Source organism: Neoarthrinium moseri (assembly GCF_022829205.1).
Source record: "Neoarthrinium moseri strain CBS 164.80 chromosome Unknown scaffold29_Wmoseri_CBS_16480, whole genome shotgun sequence".
Classification (NCBI taxonomy): domain Eukaryota; kingdom Fungi; phylum Ascomycota; class Sordariomycetes; order Amphisphaeriales; family Apiosporaceae; genus Neoarthrinium; species Neoarthrinium moseri.
Window position 1 is genome coordinate 416,067 of NW_026055143.1, and position 17,726 is coordinate 433,792.

Genomic DNA, 17,726 nt, shown 5'->3' on the forward strand with positions numbered 1-17,726 from the left:
GTGCAAATATCGGTTCACCAGCGGGGCGAATCCAGAAGCAGGGTATCGCAAAACGTGCTTTGCTTACCAACTTTTAAGCAGCCCAGGGTGAGGGGAACTGATTGCGACGTGATGGGACCAATTGATATGCGGGACCGGAAATCTGCATTTTTAGTCCTTGATTATACTGCTCGTAAAGCCTAGGGGGAAAATGCACATTCCGTGTCGGTGAGTACGAGTGTTCATCGAACCAGAATTACGGGCCACAGTGTACGATCAAATAAGATGCAACCGATTTCATCGGCCATGAACGGCTCAATGGATAAGAGGCCGATGCACGTATTGATTGCTGGAGGAGGCATTGTTGGGCTTACGGTCGCTCAAGGCTGCCGAGAGCACGGTATCCCATACACGCTGTTTGAGAAAGAGACAGAAGGTTCGTCATCATGATAATGGATGCGAAAAGTCAACACCTAACACGAAATCAGAGACACGGAGGCATGGGTGGGCCTTGACGCTCCATTGGTGTCTTGATGCATTCGAGAAAACCATTGGGCACGATGGAACAGCCAGGTTACCCGGTGTTGTGGTGGACTCGTCTCTCAAGCAAGACGCGGGTAACTTTCTGTTCTTGAACGCGGAGACTTGGTTGGTGCCTGGGACATATGTTCAACTCGCCAGCCACATGCTAACCCCGGTCTAGTGAGGCTCGGTTCAAGATTCCGCCGGCCAAACGAAGGCTTCGCCTTCATCGGCAAAAACTACGTGATCTGCTCACTAGTGGTTTAGATATCCAGGAAGGAAAAGAGCTTACAGGCGTAGAAGAGATCAAGGATGGCATCCGGGCATATTGTGCTGACGGCTCATATACTGATGGCACTATCTTAGTCGGCGCAGATGGGAACAACAGTAATGTTCGGAAGTTTCTCCTGCCGACTGATCACGAACTTACCAAGTTGCCCATCCACCTGATTGGAGTTACACGACACTTCTCCCCTGAGCAAGCAGCCCCGATCCGGGCACTTGACCCTTTGCTATTTCAAGCACTTGACCCAAAGACGTCGACCTTTCTTTGGTATTCGGTCCAAGTAGGGTAAACCACGGTTGAGTCTCTAAATTCCGACTAATTATCATCTAACAGGAAAGCTTTACGGAGGCGGACGGACGTTTGTCATTCAATTGCTTGGTGATTATCTCATGGATCGTGAAGGATGACATCGCCGATGCGATCCCAAGCACACCCCGAGAACGGATCGCCATGATAAAACGGCGAGCATCAAACTTTGCCGAGCCATTGCGCAGTATCGTGATGGACATCCCGGAAGATCTTGATATTGCTATACCGTTGCGTCTAGGTGACTTCCCATGTCGTGACTGGGACAATCGCGGTGGACGAGTGACGCTTGCTGGCGATGCGGCGCACGCAATGACCATGTACCGTGGCGAAGGTGCCAACCATGGTATCTTGGATGCAGCACTCCTGGTCGATGAGCTTAAAAGAATCTGGAAAGGGGAAATTGACCAGAAGACTGCAATTGATACATATGAGGCAGAGATGAGACCTCGTACCCACGCAGCAGTCCTGAAAAGCCGTGATGCGGCACTGGTTGCACATCAGTGGGAAAAACTCACCACGGACAGTCCAGTTGTATCAGCGAGACAGGCACCAGATTCTGCATTGAAGTACCACTAAACTCTGTTTACTCTCAATCAATACCTTAGCTTTGGATAAGTCGCAATGCTTGTCCGTGTAGTTATGGATCGTCCTTGAGGAACCCACTTTCAAAGCTGTATGACCTAAGAGACAAGTGTGGCACTCGACGACGCAATAGAGCAGTACATAGACATAGCAGGTGCTGCAGAGACTAGTAACCAAGTAGTCTTCTTTACAGAATCGACAGTCGGGGACACCGGCGAGTGATACATATATACAGCGTTTCTGAAAACATTTGACTATTTGGGCGACGTTATTGAAACCGTCCAGACACCAAAAACCCAAGCTTTGCGCCTCATAATTATGTAGATAGGCCTTAGGTATTCTCTCCATCTCTCCTCCATAGGAATGATATCACCTAGGGATGCCGGCGTGTTCCCGCAAATACGCGCTTTTCCAAAGTGTTACAAGTTACCTGGCAAGGTATACGACAAACTCCAAACCCCATTTCCAATGTAAGAGCTACTGCAATCAGTTGGCTAGGACCGTTCCTGTTTGAACACCAACTTCCACGCCAACTGACGCCTTAAAGTCCTTTAACCTGGTTTCGAAGTTTTTCTTGAAGGAACTGTCGAGATTGAATAGGTCGATGGCATTTCCGGCAAGCATGTGCGCCCGCTGATCCCAATTCAGAAAGTGAGACAGCTTTTCCTCCGTACACAACATCTTTCCAGCTACCGGAACTTCTGATTAAGTTGTTAGCGCTGAAAACTCAAGTCATCGCGGCCGAACTCACCACCTAGTGGGAATGGATAATCGCTTCCCATCACGATGCGTTCGGATCCAATCTTCTTGCACAAAAATTCCATGAGATCAGGATCGTGGACCAGGGAGTCGACCCAGAAGCCGCCCCTGGAGATGTGTTCGGTAGGACTAACACCTCCTGCTTGGCCTGCTAGAAGGTCAGGCCGGCAATCGTACCCATGCTGGATTCGTCCAAGCAGGGCTGGGAACGCACCGCCGGCGTGAGCAAAACACAGCTTCAGTCGCGGATGCCTCAAAAGTGTGCCGGATGATGTGAGAGCAAGAATCGACAGCGCGGTTTCCGATGGCATGCCCACAAGCCAGGAGCCCCAATACTTGGCCCACCTCTTGCTGTTCTCTTTGGATAACGCGTATCCCAGAGGGTGTACAAATACGGGCATCTCCAACGACTCACACGCCGCCCAAAAGGGGTCAAGAACTGGGTCATCCAGATTCACATCTCCAATGGTGGTTCCAATCTCAACGCCCTTGAGCCCCAACACCTTCGCCCTCTGCAGTTCTTGGACCGAGGCGCCTACGTCCTGTAGAGGCACGGTTGCTAATCCAACAAAACGGTCAGGGTACTGGGAGCAAAGACCGGCAATGTGATCGTTCAGGGCGCGAGCCAACACCTTGACGGGCTCTGCAGGCTCATCGTAGAAGAAAAGGATAGGGACTGTGCTGAGCACCTGTACGTCCACTCCGGCGGCATCCATCTCGGCAATACGAGTCTCTGCATGGATGCAATTGGGCTCCACCGTCCTGAAGAACGTGTCACCGACGTACATATCAATCTGGTCGGCAGAACCCGTTTTTGATGGCCGCAAAGTCAGCCATGGACTGGATTGTGAATTCGTAGGATAAGATGACAGGTCTGGAAGTTCAGAGGGCATAATATGGGTATGGGTATCTATGCGATAGAGTGTGGACCCATCTGGAGACGCGATGGATGTCCTGTGAGAGGTCCTGGCGCTACAGCAGCAATCATCGCTCAGATCGCTGTGGTCACTCGGGTCGCTGCTCGAGTCCTCGGTTCGTGACGGTGCCATATTAGACGTTATCCTCGTTATCCTTGCTTCTCGCGTTATGGAGGCTACGGGGGGACAATATAAGTTATCAATTAGAGGGAATAAGAGCCAAATATCAAAGTTTTCCTTTTTCAGGGTCCAATACACTGCAGTGCGAAGGTAGAAAGAGGTGCAGACCGCTGTTATCAAACTGTTTACTCCTTCCCCAGAACTTAGATGCTGTACGCTGACGTTGCTGGCGTCGGGGGTTGATGCTTGGCTTTCGGACCATGCCCCAATGGCACAGTATCCGCTTGCTATCCGCCTTCCGCCGCTGTCATCCGCTAGCCCATCCGAACGCGACACCAGTCGCTGCACTAGCTATCCAGTCTTGTTGCGCAGTACTGATGCATGTCCCTCGCATGACGTTCTTCCCGTGACTGATTGATCGTAACCAGTCCCAGCAGTTTGTTGAAATGAATACAAATCTAGCCGATCTTTCAATCTCCATATGACAGCGTGTTGATTCCAATCGGCGTATCCGCGCTTGCGTAGTATCCTCTCTTCAGTTGTGAGAGCCCAAAGGACACTGTCATCTTGGTCCAGCCTGCGACTTTGTGCAGACTGATTACACCGGTTTTCGCTTGCAATCATACAGGCACCCAATTACGGCATCCGGAAACCTTAAAAGAAGGTCTTTGGAGTTGAGCGCTGAAGTGCATGCATCACCGGCCTTGGTTGCGCCTAGTCTAGACCTATTTCAGGGATCAGATCGCCTTGGGGAGAGCATTTTCAACAACCCAGCGCATAACTACTAAATCCGGGATTCCAATCGTCACAATGGCCGACGTAGGAGCATCAGCGCCAACTGTTCTACCTCCGCCTCTAGCATTTGCTGCGTGGCTTGGTGAGAACCAGTCGAAGCTGCAGCCACCTGTCAATAATTACTGTCTTTACAGTGGCAATGATTTTGTGCTGATGGTGGTCGGTGGTCCCAACGAGCGCAATGACTTCCACGGTATACACACACTCCAAGGCTCAACTTCAGCAAGCATAATATCTAACTTGTGATTCCAAAAAGTCAACGAGACGGAAGAATGGTTCTATCAACTCAAAGGCGAAATGGTACTCCGAATTGTTGAGAATGGGGCCTTTAGAGATGTCCGCATCAAGGAAGGCGAGATGTTCTTACTACCAGGTACGTCTCTAGGTGTCACTTAAAGCAGCACCTCGACCTGGTTATTGGCTCGTGCATTAAACTCACGCTGTACTGTACTTATCACAGGAAATGTCCCACATAATCCCATCCGATTCGCAGACACGACAGGTCTAGTGATGGAACGGAAGCGACCAGAGAAGGCTCTGGACCGTCTGCGTTGGTACTGCACAAAGGGACATCACGAGGAGCTTACAATCATCCGAGAAGAGGTCTTTCACTGCGTAGATCTAGGCACTCAGTTGAAGCCCCTGATAAGGAATTGGCAGGAGGACGAGGAATCAAGGCGGTGCAAGGTCTGTGGTCAAGTAGAGAACCCCATGTAATATCTAGTAAAGCTTCTATGAGACTCAACTACACCTGACAGCACAACGTGGCCGTCAGGACATACATGTTGCTCAATCACAGACGTACATGAAGAGGCATCCCGCCTTCTTCGCTAAAATTATTCAGCGCTGGACTCTTTTATAGTAGCCTCTCCAAGCGGTCCAGGTTCAGCAGGTGCTTGGCCTTCTGTTCACATCGTGAGGCAAAACTAAAGAGGTCGCACCAGCACCAAGTTCAACTATCGGCCCAATGAATCTCTCAGCTGAGATTATTCACCTCGTCCGGAGAGTCGACAGGGCGTTTGATTATGACATGTTGTTATATACTGTTTCGAATCTTTGATTCCTGAGAAACAAGATATGTATAAAAATAAAGTATGTCCATTTCTAGTACGAATGCACATTATGATACTCTTATGGGCCGCTTCTGTCACTATAGCATACATAGTAGCGTAATACGAAACACAGCTCAGCAGCAGGTTCAAGACCAAAGTCAAACTGGCCTTGTGGCAGTTTACGCAGAAACACTGCCAGGCACGATTGCGCTACTTACGCCGCAGTATTCCTGGGTACATCGGTTTTGTCGATATAGAGCTGCTACTCAGCATCCAAAGACGGTTGCGGTGAGACTATTATGCGCATGCTCTGTAACATCCATTTTTTTGCATCCAGAACATAAGCTTTCCCATAAGTTCTTCTTGTCACGCTGGAGTTCGGTCCACAATTAGATGAGATGGTGTGGTGGCGCGTTGTAGGTCTTAGCAGTGCTGTGGGGATACGAGTTTAGGAACACGAGATCTGGATCGCGCTATCCAGCCAGCTTCCAGATACGTCATGTTTGGAACTGCATACAGAGATCTCTATGTAGTTGCAATCATTATGTGACTGATATACAGGTACAGAATATAGTTCACATAGTGTAGAATGCGCCAATATCTCCCTTTCCCGAATTCCATTGGCATCTGGTGAGATTTAGATGTTTGGACCAGTTGCTGCAGTCAGAGCGACGACAAACAACCAACTCCTCCGGGCTTCCAGCGGGCCACCCGGATGCAGGGGTCAGTGCACGCATTGCCACTGATCAACGTCGTCGAAACACCGATCCTCTTGAATTGAAAGAATGATGAAATCTGCCAATTCTACAATCAGATCCATCTACAAACCAAGAAGCTCGACTCTTTCCTTCACACATGCAGAGTTATCTCTCCAAATAGAGTCCGCTTGCAGAGTGGGAGTAGCGCATCGGTGTCAGTGTTGGGGTAAACAATCAGCACAATGTCGCTACAGCGGCTCCTTGGGATGGGCCTATCGACAGCTGCGATGTCATTCGCAGCAGCAGCGTGGCCGAACGGGCCCCTTGCGACATCCGGCCGATGGATCAAAGACGCGTCCGGCTCTACTGTCACATATGCCGGAGTGAACTGGCCGGGGCACGTCGACACCATGATACCAGAGTAAGCCGGACGGACTATTCCTGCAGCGCAACTGCATCAAGCCCCGTGAGGCTCGCTAACACTGGTCAGAGGGTTGCAATACCAGTCCGTGGAAACGATTGTATCCAAGATAAAGAGCATCGGCATCAACTCCATTCGCCTGACCTATGCAATTGAAATGATTGACCAGATCGAGAATAACGGAGGTAACGATATTCCGATACGGACTGCATTCACCAATGCGCTGGGTCAAGATAATGGCACAGCCATATACGAAAAGGTTATGACGAACAATCCGGCATTCGGAGATGAGACAACGCGATTGCAGGTTAGCTAGATGTCACACGTCCCACTGAACGATACTGACTGGGGCAAGGTCTTCGATGCCATTGCGACGGAGTGTCACAAACAGGAGATATATGTCCATCTGGACAATCATGTTTCCAAGGCCGGGTGGTGCTGCTCGCCCTTGGATGGTAACACGTGGTGGGGAGACACATATTTCTCGACGGCCAACTGGACTCGAGGCCTCTCATACATGGCCGATCATGTGAGTGCGAGTTCGGTCTTAGTAGTTCGGTCTGGTTGCTGATTATCGACCGCAGGGGAAGCAATGGCCGAATTTGATGTCCATGTCTCTCCGCAATGAACTACGCCAGCCACTTCTCAACAAGGAGCTTTATTCAGACTCATACAATTGGGAAGACTGGTACAAGTATACTAAGCAAGGAGCAGATGCTATTCACTCAGCGAATTCTGATGTGTTGATCTTCCTCTCCGGCCTGGACTCGGATACCACATTGCAGCCGGTCGTGGAGAACACAGCACTTACGCCAGGATCTTCCACGTTCCAAAGAGCTGACTTCAACGGCTATGGCGACAAATTGGTCCTCGAGCTGCACAACTATGCAAACATACTAGGGGGCTCGGAAGCGACGAACTGCACCGCCTTGCAAGGCGACTTGTCGGACGATGGCTTCAAAGCCTTAGCAACCGATGCGCCTAATCAGTTCCCCGTCGTCATGACTGAATATGGCTTCGAGCAAGATTCCACGACGCCGCAAGACGCATTTGCCTCTTGCATAGAAGAGTACCTCGCCGACCAGCAGGCCGGGTGGATGATCTGGGCGCTTTCCGGGAGCTATTACATCCGGGAGGGCACTCAGGACGGTGATGAGCCCTGGGGGTTACTCACACATGACTGGTCAGATTGGAGGTCACCGGAATACGTTGAGGGGAAGCTAACGCCTCTCGTCAAATCTACGCTCGCGGTGAACGGCACCGATCAGAGTAGCTCGGTTGGCCAAGATGGCGGGTCCTCAGGCAATGGAACCTCGGGCGATTCAGGGGCTCAATCTGGTCCCAGAGCGGGTGATGTACAAACAAGCGTTCTGCTAGCTTTGATTGTTGGCCTAGCTATGACCTGTATATTGGCATAATGGCTATTCTATCTTGTGCTATTATCAATGAACAACTGAGGCGGGCCAATTCTTTTCCAGTATGATGAATTGTACTTGGCATATATCGGAGTTCACGAATTGTACGGTATTCTCTTTCGGCTTTCGAGGTGAACCAACTAGCAATGACGAATCCAGGTTTGTTAACCGCATCCAGATCTTTAGAGGCGACTGTCTAGACTCCTTACGCTGTACTCACACAACCAGCCAGAAAGGGGCTCAATAGCGTTGGCTCAAATTGTTCTGGTACTAGGTGACCACTTGGTCCCCATGATAGGTTACCAAGAGTTACATTGAAGCGCACGCTAACTATATCTTACTTGCCGGCCAACATTATCATTAGATTATCAAGATGAGGTACATTATGCTTTATGGCTTATACGCATCCGGGCACTGAGCCTCCCAATCCCCATATGTGGTTGTCTGCGCCGCGACGTCCCTGCCGAACTCACGAAGGAGACCACCGGCAGACTGACTGTACAGCGGCCATGCCTGCGACGTCATTCCCACTGCGCCGCCGGCGACAAGAGACACCCAGGCATCCTGCATTGCCACGCTTGTCTGGTTCTCGAGAGCCGTCGAAGGCCCACGGTAGTTGGAGTGAGTGCCGAACACGATTGGGATCTCGGAGCCGTGCCAAGCGCCCATCCATCCCCTGGGTGATATATTGCTGAAGTTGCCTGCGTACTCGTAACGGAAGACTGGGGCGCCTATCTTGACTCGTGTCCTATATCGTCGGGTCAGCAATTGTAGCAAGTAACACTGGCGCGGAAAGACTTACGTTGCTGATTTGTAGGTGGTGCAGAAGAAGTACAGGAGTGTAGCTTGAGATGCCTGGGTGGGATCAGGTCCATCAGGGTTGTATGGTACGAAAGGGACTCCGTCTTCAGTATTCGAGCCTATGATCGTTGGCTGTAAATGAGTGTTAGCCTGTGTAAGCGGTTCTCGGACAGGCTAGGGGTACTTACCAGCGCTGCCAACTTTCCGTCAAGAGCACGACCATAGAAGTCGGAGAACACAGTCTTTTCATCGACTATAGGCGCGAAAGAGATGCTGGGTGTAGTACCTGCATCGATGTAAGAGTGTAAGAAGTCCTCGATCGCTTGGCCATCAACCTTCCGCATGCAAGCCAGCTCCTCAGCCGGCCCAAGGTTGCCACATCCAAACTGCGAAGCGATGAAAGTGAAGTTCGAGTGCGGCGAATCGGGTGAAGTAATGTCAAGCAGCTCGCTGCCCGACTGCATGATCAGACTGCCGACTATGGGATCCTCTGGGTATGCGTAACTATAGTAGCCAACCGAGATAGCACCGGCACTCTCGCCCCAAAGACCCATCCGGTTTGGGTCACCCCCAAAGGCAGCGATGTTGTCTCGCACCCACTCCACGGCCAATCGCTGGTCCAGCAGGCCCAGGTTCTGCTTGTCCTGGTCCAGGCCAGCCGCGTTGGGGAAGCCGAAAAAGTTGATCCGGTAGTTGAACACCACTACAATGTGGTCTTGTGTGCGCTGAATCCATTGCTCCGGCATGTGGTAAGGGATATTAGTGCCACCGGTCTTGAAACTTCCTCCGTAGATCCAGATGAGGACAGGCAGGTTCTTCTTGTAACCGCGCGGTGCCCACACACTGACGGTGAGGCAATCCTCGCTAACTGGCCCCATGGAGCCGTTCAAGCCGCCCTGGTTGAATTCCAGCACATCGTTGGTCCAAATGTTCACGTTGCTCGTCAGGTACTGCATGCAACTTGGTGGTATCGTGGTAGCCTCAATCTCCCCGAACGACTCGACGGCCTTGGGGGCCGTGAATCGCAGATCGCCCACAGGAGGGACGCCGTAGGGAATGCCTAGAAATTGGCGGACATCGGGGTTCTCTGGCTTGACGACTCCGTGTACGGTGCCGGCCTGAAGTTCAACGGTCAGATCGGCTTGTGCACACTTCGATCGTCGTGCAGGTATGCCTAAGGCCGGGACAGGTCCCAAGAGGGCGCCCGAGAACAAGAGCGCAACGGGTGACAGGCGCATCTTGATTGCTGAATAACCACCACACAAGACGGCAGATGCAGCGTGTTATTCCTTTCAGCGGTTGCAGAACCACGGCTCTGGGACACGACCGAGAAGTCGCATCGCTGGGTTATAATATACTGCATCCCGAGGCAGACAGCGGATATCACCGAGGTTTCGATGGGCTGCTCAATTTTCCGCCGCTAGACATGTCACCCCTTCGCTGAGCCCCAGCAACCATCCCAGCGGTCGACAAACAAAAAGGGCGATCTGACCGCATCCTCGTCGTCATTCATCGTGGCCCGACCCTAGCGGAAAACCGAGATTGGGAATGCAAGTCATGAGCTTGGTATTCTCGGCGACTTGTCAACCATGCGCCATTGGAGATTGTGGGGTAGGAGACCCCTAGCTCTACCCCATGATTGCAGCCGGGCTATACTGCTAGCGGTAGTCTTCTCCGGCACTGGACTAGCGCCTTGCCGGAAACCCTGCACCCGCCGGTATTATTGCAAGAAGTTCTCCGCGTTTATTCACAAGGCGTCAACTTCTTTCGTCCGCCTCAGGGTAGGATTCCGATGCTAATTATGAACCGATGGTCTGGGTCCGGAGAACTCATGTGAATCAAGCAGTGGTCTGGATCTGTCTAGAACCTCACGTGGACATTTAGACCTCGGTTTTCTATAAGCCCTACAACAACTCCCTACCGTGAAAAAGTCGATAAGTCACCCTTGTCCAAATGACGCGGTAGTCAATTCACGGCTCCATATCTATGTAGTCAAAACGCAGATGGTGGAGACGGGGAGCGTGCGCGCGCAATCTAAGTTAAGGCTCCAGAAGGACTATAGATCCCAGCCTATGGCTATTCCTAGTAAATAAACAACATTGATGACATCCTAATCCGCGCCAGAGTATTAAGAAGTCGAGCGTAGCATGAGTATATGCCATACTTACGCCTTTCATTTTGCCTGTGTAATTTTGACTGAGGCTCACAATAGTAAGGCTAGAAACAAGAGGCAAGGGGTAATAGAAACAAGGATACGCGAGCTCACCCGCATGTGGACCTTGTGCTTTGATGTGCTGGGTGGATATTTGCAACGGGGTCGCACAACTTACTTATCATTATACAGCGGAAGAGCACATGCGATCGATGTGATGACTTTGTCCGAGCGTGTTCCCCACCCCTTCGATGTAAAATATGGCCGTGCATTGAGGGCTTATCAATGTCCACAGATGAAGGCCATCTGAGACGCCGATTGGGGAACAGTAGTTCGTTTACAAAAGTGGCTGTTTTGGCTTCCGAGTAGATTAAATAATCGGGAGGTCTGGGTTGCGGATTTCTCAGTAGATAGGTAGACAGTAAGTTTTCTGATTAGAAGGAAAATTTCAGGGGAAGAAATTCCGTCAGGCGGAACCCATCTTATATTGAGAGTTGGCCATTTGAGTATCGGTGTGTTGTGCTCCTAAATCAAGCATTTTCAAGTCCTGGAAGAGCCAGATATAAATCCAGTTGCGAGAACGGCGGTGCTGCGAAATGGGCCGGGTGTCAATTCAAACACTAGCAGCAGTCCAAGCAGTTGTGGACAAGTCCTCCCGGGTTCTCAAATCAGTATTTGTATAGCCCATCTTTTCTATACTCCCCATCTACCTCTAGATGATGATGATGATGATGCTGCTGCCGACAAAGCAGACAGCTGTAGTGAATTTGTGTTCACGGCCCACGGGTAACATGGTGTATTCCCCGAGAGATGCGACCAGAAATCAGGTCAAATGCAACCCCGATGCTATGCTCATGCAACATGCAAAACAGAACCAATCAAACCCGTGCGTGTCCACCCGCTGCTTGACTATTCAGTAGCCTGGATGCTGTATGTAGACAACCAACGCCGATGCAATTTTCCCAATCCATGCTTGCCAATCCCAAAACACCACAAGCTTATTCGGAACATGCTTATGGCTTTGCAAAATCTTGGCCGAATATCCGTTGCCAAGCGTCCAGCCATTTCTCCTGTTGGGAGGTAAGGAGTTTTCCAGGGTTCTTGAACGAGCGCGTGAGGACATCACGAAGTCGTGCGCGTAGCACTTTGATGACGAGCATTGTCTTCCAATCTGGGACGCTAAAGCGAGCCCGGTTTCCGTCAAGGACGATGACACCCGAAAACATCTGTTCAGTAAAGTCAGCATGGATTGGCTTCCCAGAAGCAGACGCATGAGAACAGAGAAGAGACGGTAAGATACTTACGTCGATGCGCACGTCGCCGCATAGTAGAGCGATGGCAAAATTCTCGACTGCGGTCGTCTCGTGGGCGTTGAGAAACCTGTCCCTGGTTAGATGGGTTGTCAAAACATGCTTGCATGATCAGCGAGCGACCTACTGTTTAGACTGCATGATATTGTAGTAAGACAGCCATTTCAGTTCTAGGTGGCCCTTGTTGACACTTGACGGATGAAGGCTAATGCTCTGGTTGTTCCCAACATTGCGGAAGCCCTTGTTCTCCCGCATAAGCAGTTTAGGATAAAAGCTCCAAGAGATGACAGACGCTGAAATGATATCGTTTTCACTGTTAACGTCGACTCGCTGCGGCAGTTCAAAGAACTGCCGGCGTCTACTAGCATACCGTAGCCTGTTCAAAGTGCGTCGCTCGTCTTCCGTAAGCTTTAAGAAGCCAGAATCGACAAGTGAAACTAGAAGTTGTCCCTTCAGGTCTTCAATATTGGAGAGGGTTTGTGGTGACAGAAAGTTCTTCTTGCAGAACTGGAAGTCTTGATGTGTCTGTGTTTGGCACGTCTTCTTCCAGCCCAGATACGCGTTGTAGACCGTCAGAAGGTCGGAGTCACCCCTCCGGAAGGCTTTGCGCGCTTGGTCGGCTTGAGCACGTTGGCCAAAGGGGGCAGAGAAAGGTGACTTCGAAGACAGAATTGCGGCGCATGTAATGGCCATATCGAGACACTTGAATATCGTGCCCTGCAAAATGAGTTTCCCTAGGAAAACGTCGAGGGGAATACGTGCCAGCTGGACGCCAAGAGGAGTTAGCTCCTCGCCAGCTGTGAGAGCACGCACGTCGATGAGAGCATCGATTGCTCGGCGGATGTTCTTGGCAGAAGGGGCGTCAAGAGCTTCAGCCAGAGTCTCTTCGATGCCGCCGATCTTGCAGACTTTGACGCGCATAGCCAAGTCCTGGAGGGACAGACGAAGCATCTCTGGAGTTTGCTGATCACTCATGAGCTTGTCGTGGCGATACTTGGTGAACATATGGAAGCACAGGCCCTCTTGCACACGGCCGGCTCGGCCACGTCGCTGCTTTGCATTCGCGCGAGAGATGAAAGTGTCGATCAGCCGAGATAACTGCCTCCTCTCGTCGAATCTCGATTCACGATGCTTGCCAGTGTCGATGACGCATGTGACGTCTGGGATTGTGATTCCTGTTTCCGCAATGTTGGTGGCCAAAACAATCTTCCTGACACCAGGCGGCGGCACAAGGAAAGCACGCTCTTGGTCCTCCGTCGCTATGGTCGAGTGCAAGGGAAAGACTTCCCAGTCACGTTGAAAGAATGGCTGCCCTAAGATGGCTTCGTTCAAGGATCGAATCTCAGCAATACCAGGCAAGAAGACCAGGATTGCCTTGCTATAATTCACGTAAGCTGGATCCACAGCAACTCTTCCAATCAGCTGAACGATGAGCTCGAAGTCGATTTGATATTCGTCGAAGACGGATAGTGTATTTCGTGTTTTTGGCGAGTATTGCCGCAAGTCTTTGGCGGCGTCAGTTAATGAACCACGATCACTCTCGCTCTCAGCAGGATCGTCGTCCAGATCGGTCATCTTCTCGTTCGGGTTGCGTTGTTCAGGCGTATATCCTGTAAGTTCCAATGCATCCTCCAGGTAGTTGACCTTCACCGGGAATGTACGGCCTGGAACATTAAGCACCGGAGCCCCGCCCATGTATTTTGAGAATTTTTCGGCATCGACAGTGGCAGACATCAAAACAACCTTCAAATCTTTTCGGAGTTCCAGCAGCTTCTTGAGAACAATGAGCAGGAAGTCAGACTCAATTGAGCGTTCGTGCACTTCATCCAGGACAAGATGCGTGATTCCCCCCAGATCGTTTGAGCCCTCTAGCATCCGCATCACAATACCAGTTGTTGCAAACACCAGCCGAGTTTCTCGAGAGGTATTGGCTTCAAGACGAATGGAATATCCCACTAGCGATCTGTTGGTTCCCAAGTCATTTCGGCCTTCGCCAAGTTCCTCACTAACACGACGGGCGAGTGAAATGGCCGAGATACGCCGGGGTTCCGTGCAGTAGATCTTACAAGCGCGACCTTGAGAAAGCTGGTGCTCCAGGAGGAATGACGGTACCTGTGTACTCTTGCCACTGCACCAACTATTAATATGATTGTGGTCCTCGGGGGCACATAGTTGCTTACCATCCAGTCTCGCCGCAAATTATGACAACCTGGTTCTGATCAACTGCCTCAAGCACCTGCTCCCTAAAGTACCACATGGGAAGCTGCATCCGGGCTTGCTGTTTTTATGTCAGCCTATCTCATACTCTGCAATGGTCACTGTGAACCTACCAGCATGTGATGGAATCGAGGGTTGTTGATCTTGTCAGCCCAGATCCGATGGTAGAACTCGGGACCGAGATTCTGCCCGTTGACTCTTTCGAAGGCAGACGGGTCGGGAGTTCCATTACGGTTTGTACCACGGCCTTTGAAGGCACTTTGGAGAACAACACCCTCCTCTTCCTCCTGGTCTTGCCTCTGACGAACCAAAGTGCGCAGATCCTTGATGAATGCACGGTCTTGGGCATCACCTTGGTTCTTCTTCGCCTCTGAGAGCTCTGTCCAGAGATCCTTCCAAGTTGCAGGCAGGCGCATAAAGACCTTTTCTTCCTTTGTTGATCCAGATATGGCGAAGAGTGCCACGGTTGCGACATAGGCCTCCGACTGCTTTGAATCGGGAGTAGCAATGGTCGCCATCTGGAAAGCGAACTGTTGAGGGTATATGGAGCATTCAATGTGAGATACTTCCGGCGTGATGAGGTCCTGTGGCTTGGACCATGTAATAATTACCATGTGGCGGTTGGCAAATGGCGCCTCAGACATAAGTCTGTATACAACTTTCGCCGATGAATCCCTATCGCGAATGTTAGTGCCGGTTTTCTTCGGGTGCCAGGAGTCATATCTTACCTCGACCGGCAAGCCTCCTCCAAAGCCCGCGTTGGGCTTACGCCTGTCCACTTGTTACCATAGTCACGGATGAAGACTTTGGAACCGTCGGTGTTGTTGATAACGTTGGCCGTCTTGCCAGTGCTGGGATCGACTTCTTCGACCGGCAGGCTGGCAAAGAGGTCGGACAACGACGCATCTTCGTCGCTGGCATCCTGCTCCAGAACCTCATTGGCGATCTTCTTGGCTTCCTTCGCAATTTCATCATCAGAGTCGACCTCTACTTCTGGTGCCGCGTCCGACCCCTCGTCGCGCTTCGCTTCCTCGGCCTGCTGCCTTTTTGCTGCAGCATAGTCTTGTTCCAAGACGATCCGATCACTCCGCCACTGGTGTTCGGCAAGGGGCTTGTCAAATAATGGATCCTGGTCGATGCGGTCAATCTTGGCAAGGAGTTTCGCCTCTTTCAACTCTTCCTCTGGCGAGGACGAATCAACTGCGAGTGACCCATTGCCATTGACGGAACCGTTTGTTGCCTTCTTGGGCCGCTTGGTCTCCTGTCTCGGGCGCTGCATATGAAAGAGCTTGGTCTTGGTCTCCAGGTAGACGGAGATGAGGTCATCAGGCTCGATATCACTATCACATGTAACGACGACCTTTCTAGGTGACGCCTCACGAGAGGAGCGCGATTTGGCCGAGCCATTCTTCAGACCAGCAGATTTCGGCGGACCATTTGGCTCGAGGAACCGTGGTGTTGTGGCACCCGAGGGGAGTGGAGTGTCTTGAGGCGTCTCAGCCAGGCGAGCGCCCACCTTGCCCCTCTGCTCGTAATCGGGAAGCTCGTCTCTGGTGCACTCACGAGCTAGCCATTCCAGGGCTTCCTCGAGGCCCCAGATGTTGTCCTTAGCAGCCCCGGCAATATTGGGGGCTATATCCAGCACATGTTGCAAGACCGACTTGACTCGCTCTTCGGGGAAGCCGGCCGGCTTGAGGGTCTGCTGCAGCGTCCACAGCTTCATGGTCAAGTCTTCTTCGGGTAGCAGTTTCCCAGGACTAGCGGATTCTGTCCCCAAGGCAGCGTTGCTGAAACGGCCCTCGGCCCGTATCATGTCCAAGATGTGGTCCATGAGCTCGGCGGGAAGCCATTTGCGTGTGTTGAGCGGTTCGGCCTGGCCACGAAGCAGGCGGCGGTCCGTCTCGAGTCTGGACTTCTGCCGCTGGGCGTCCCTCTTGACCTTTTGGGCATGCTTCTCGACTAGTAGCTGCAGCTCCGACTCTTCCAGCTGCCTCTCAAACTCCTCCGGTGTGAGTTCGTCCTGGCTGGGGCGGCCGTTGGGGACGGGGGCAGTGGGCGTCGTATCGGGGACAGGGGCGGCACCTTTGGGATCGTGAGGAGCAGACGAGGGAGTAGCGGCCTTGGGAGCTGGAGACGTGGTTTCGTCGGCATTGTCGACCCGGGCGACGACCTTGGAGGCCACCGAGGTGGTGGCGAAACCTCTGGCCGGATTGGCCGCGGGTTTCGTCTTCTTCTTGCTGTTCTTGCCCGCCATTTTGGAGGCGAGCTGCCGCCAAGTGACGGTCAAGGACGTAAGAAGATGTCAAGTAGAAAAATACCGACTGCCAGGACGTTGGGAGAATTCGGCTGTTGTGGCACTCCGTGGAGGGGTGTAACTTGGGTGAGAGAAGTACATGGGTTGCGCCTCAGCGCAGCAAATGCAGACGTGAGGACAAGGACCTCCAATGTGCAAAAAAAGAGGCGTATCTGCAAAACGCAAAAGAAACAGGTGCAACTGGATGGTGGTATGCCGGACTGGACGTTGAAGCCGTCACGGTCGCCTCGCCTACGTTTAGAGCCAGGCGCAAGTGAAGAAAGGCCTGAGGTACCTTACGGTTAGCGGTACCTTACGATTAGCTTCTCTGCGAAGGGGACCGCCCTCCAGTGCGGTAGGCCCCTCGCTACAGGTACAGAGAGCGCACCACTGCGCTAAGAAATTTGAGAAGTAGCCGGCTAGGTACCTGGGGGTACAGTGGGAGAATTTCCAATGGAGGGGCTCTGGCGATTGTCTACAGCACCGTCCTCCGTCCTCCATCCAGGCGCATCGTGGAGGGGCAGTTGGCCCGCTGACATCACCGGCCTCCAGCTATCGCCTCGTGCAAGGCCGAGTTTTCTCCCTTAGCGGGGCTTTTCTGTGTGCTGTAGACTGCGGCGCCGGGAAGACGCCAAGACCAATCCAGCCCTCAAGGCCCTGGAGACGTTGGAATTGAGTCGCCCCGGGCCAGGGCCCTGGCAGAAATCCGTGGACGGGCTGACCGCCTGCCGGAAGAGAGGCGCACGCCGCATCAAGTTCGCAAAGCTCACCCCACATTCAGGCCATTCGGGCCAGGAACGGACGAGATTGAGACCTCCATCTACCTATACAGTACATGCTTTGGTTGAGTCCAAGTGGCTTATTAGAAGTTGTGACGATTCGTGGTCAGCCGGTCAGACAGACAAGCGACATCGAAGCAGGGCTGGACTAACATCTGCACACAAAGCAGCGGTGGTATCGTGGATATCCGCAGCTGCTTCTTGCCTGTTGCTGTTGTGTTGTGTTATTTTATTTTATTTTTCGCTACATGCTATGTGAAGCTCTCTCTTCCAGAAAGCTTCCCGACCTGCCCTCCTTCCCGCGCCCACGCCGCCCTAT

At 52.0% G+C, this 17,726-nt stretch overlaps 6 protein-coding genes across 6 annotated transcripts; 3 read left to right on the forward strand and 3 right to left on the reverse strand.

Annotated features, from left to right (window-relative positions):
• Positions 1–264: 264 nt before the first annotated feature.
• On the forward strand, positions 265–1,672 carry JN550_007589 (uncharacterized protein; the record flags this gene model as incomplete). Its single annotated transcript, XM_049319456.1, has 4 exons — positions 265–415; positions 468–627; positions 683–1,067; positions 1,121–1,672. 4 exons carry the CDS (start codon positions 265–267, stop codon positions 1,670–1,672), a joined length of 1,248 nt encoding a protein of 415 aa, XP_049170565.1.
• Positions 1,673–2,164: 492 nt separating this feature from the next.
• JN550_007590 (uncharacterized protein) lies at positions 2,165–3,486 on the reverse strand (the record flags this gene model as incomplete). Its single annotated transcript, XM_049319457.1, has 2 exons — positions 2,165–2,379; positions 2,430–3,486. 2 exons carry the CDS (start codon positions 3,484–3,486, stop codon positions 2,165–2,167), a joined length of 1,272 nt encoding a protein of 423 aa, XP_049170566.1.
• A 798-nt stretch (positions 3,487–4,284) lies between these two features.
• Positions 4,285–4,986, forward strand: JN550_007591 (uncharacterized protein; the record flags this gene model as incomplete). Its single annotated transcript, XM_049319459.1, has 3 exons — positions 4,285–4,462; positions 4,526–4,642; positions 4,730–4,986. The coding sequence occupies 3 exons, from the start codon at positions 4,285–4,287 to the stop codon at positions 4,984–4,986; spliced, it is 552 nt and encodes a 183-aa protein (XP_049170567.1).
• A 1,275-nt stretch (positions 4,987–6,261) lies between these two features.
• JN550_007592 (uncharacterized protein) lies at positions 6,262–7,858 on the forward strand (the record flags this gene model as incomplete). The annotated part of the gene is made up of 4 exons (XM_049319460.1): positions 6,262–6,440; positions 6,510–6,747; positions 6,796–6,969; positions 7,025–7,858. The coding sequence occupies 4 exons, from the start codon at positions 6,262–6,264 to the stop codon at positions 7,856–7,858; spliced, it is 1,425 nt and encodes a 474-aa protein (XP_049170568.1).
• A 387-nt stretch (positions 7,859–8,245) lies between these two features.
• Positions 8,246–9,894, reverse strand: JN550_007593 (uncharacterized protein; the record flags this gene model as incomplete). The annotated part of the gene is made up of 3 exons (XM_049319461.1): positions 8,246–8,603; positions 8,658–8,788; positions 8,845–9,894. 3 exons carry the CDS (start codon positions 9,892–9,894, stop codon positions 8,246–8,248), a joined length of 1,539 nt encoding a protein of 512 aa, XP_049170569.1.
• Positions 9,895–11,821: 1,927 nt separating this feature from the next.
• On the reverse strand, positions 11,822–16,589 carry JN550_007594 (uncharacterized protein; the record flags this gene model as incomplete). Its single annotated transcript, XM_049319462.1, has 6 exons — positions 11,822–12,034; positions 12,113–12,188; positions 12,246–14,246; positions 14,299–14,396; positions 14,449–15,010; positions 15,064–16,589. 6 exons carry the CDS (start codon positions 16,587–16,589, stop codon positions 11,822–11,824), a joined length of 4,476 nt encoding a protein of 1,491 aa, XP_049170570.1.
• Positions 16,590–17,726: the final 1,137 nt, after the last annotated feature.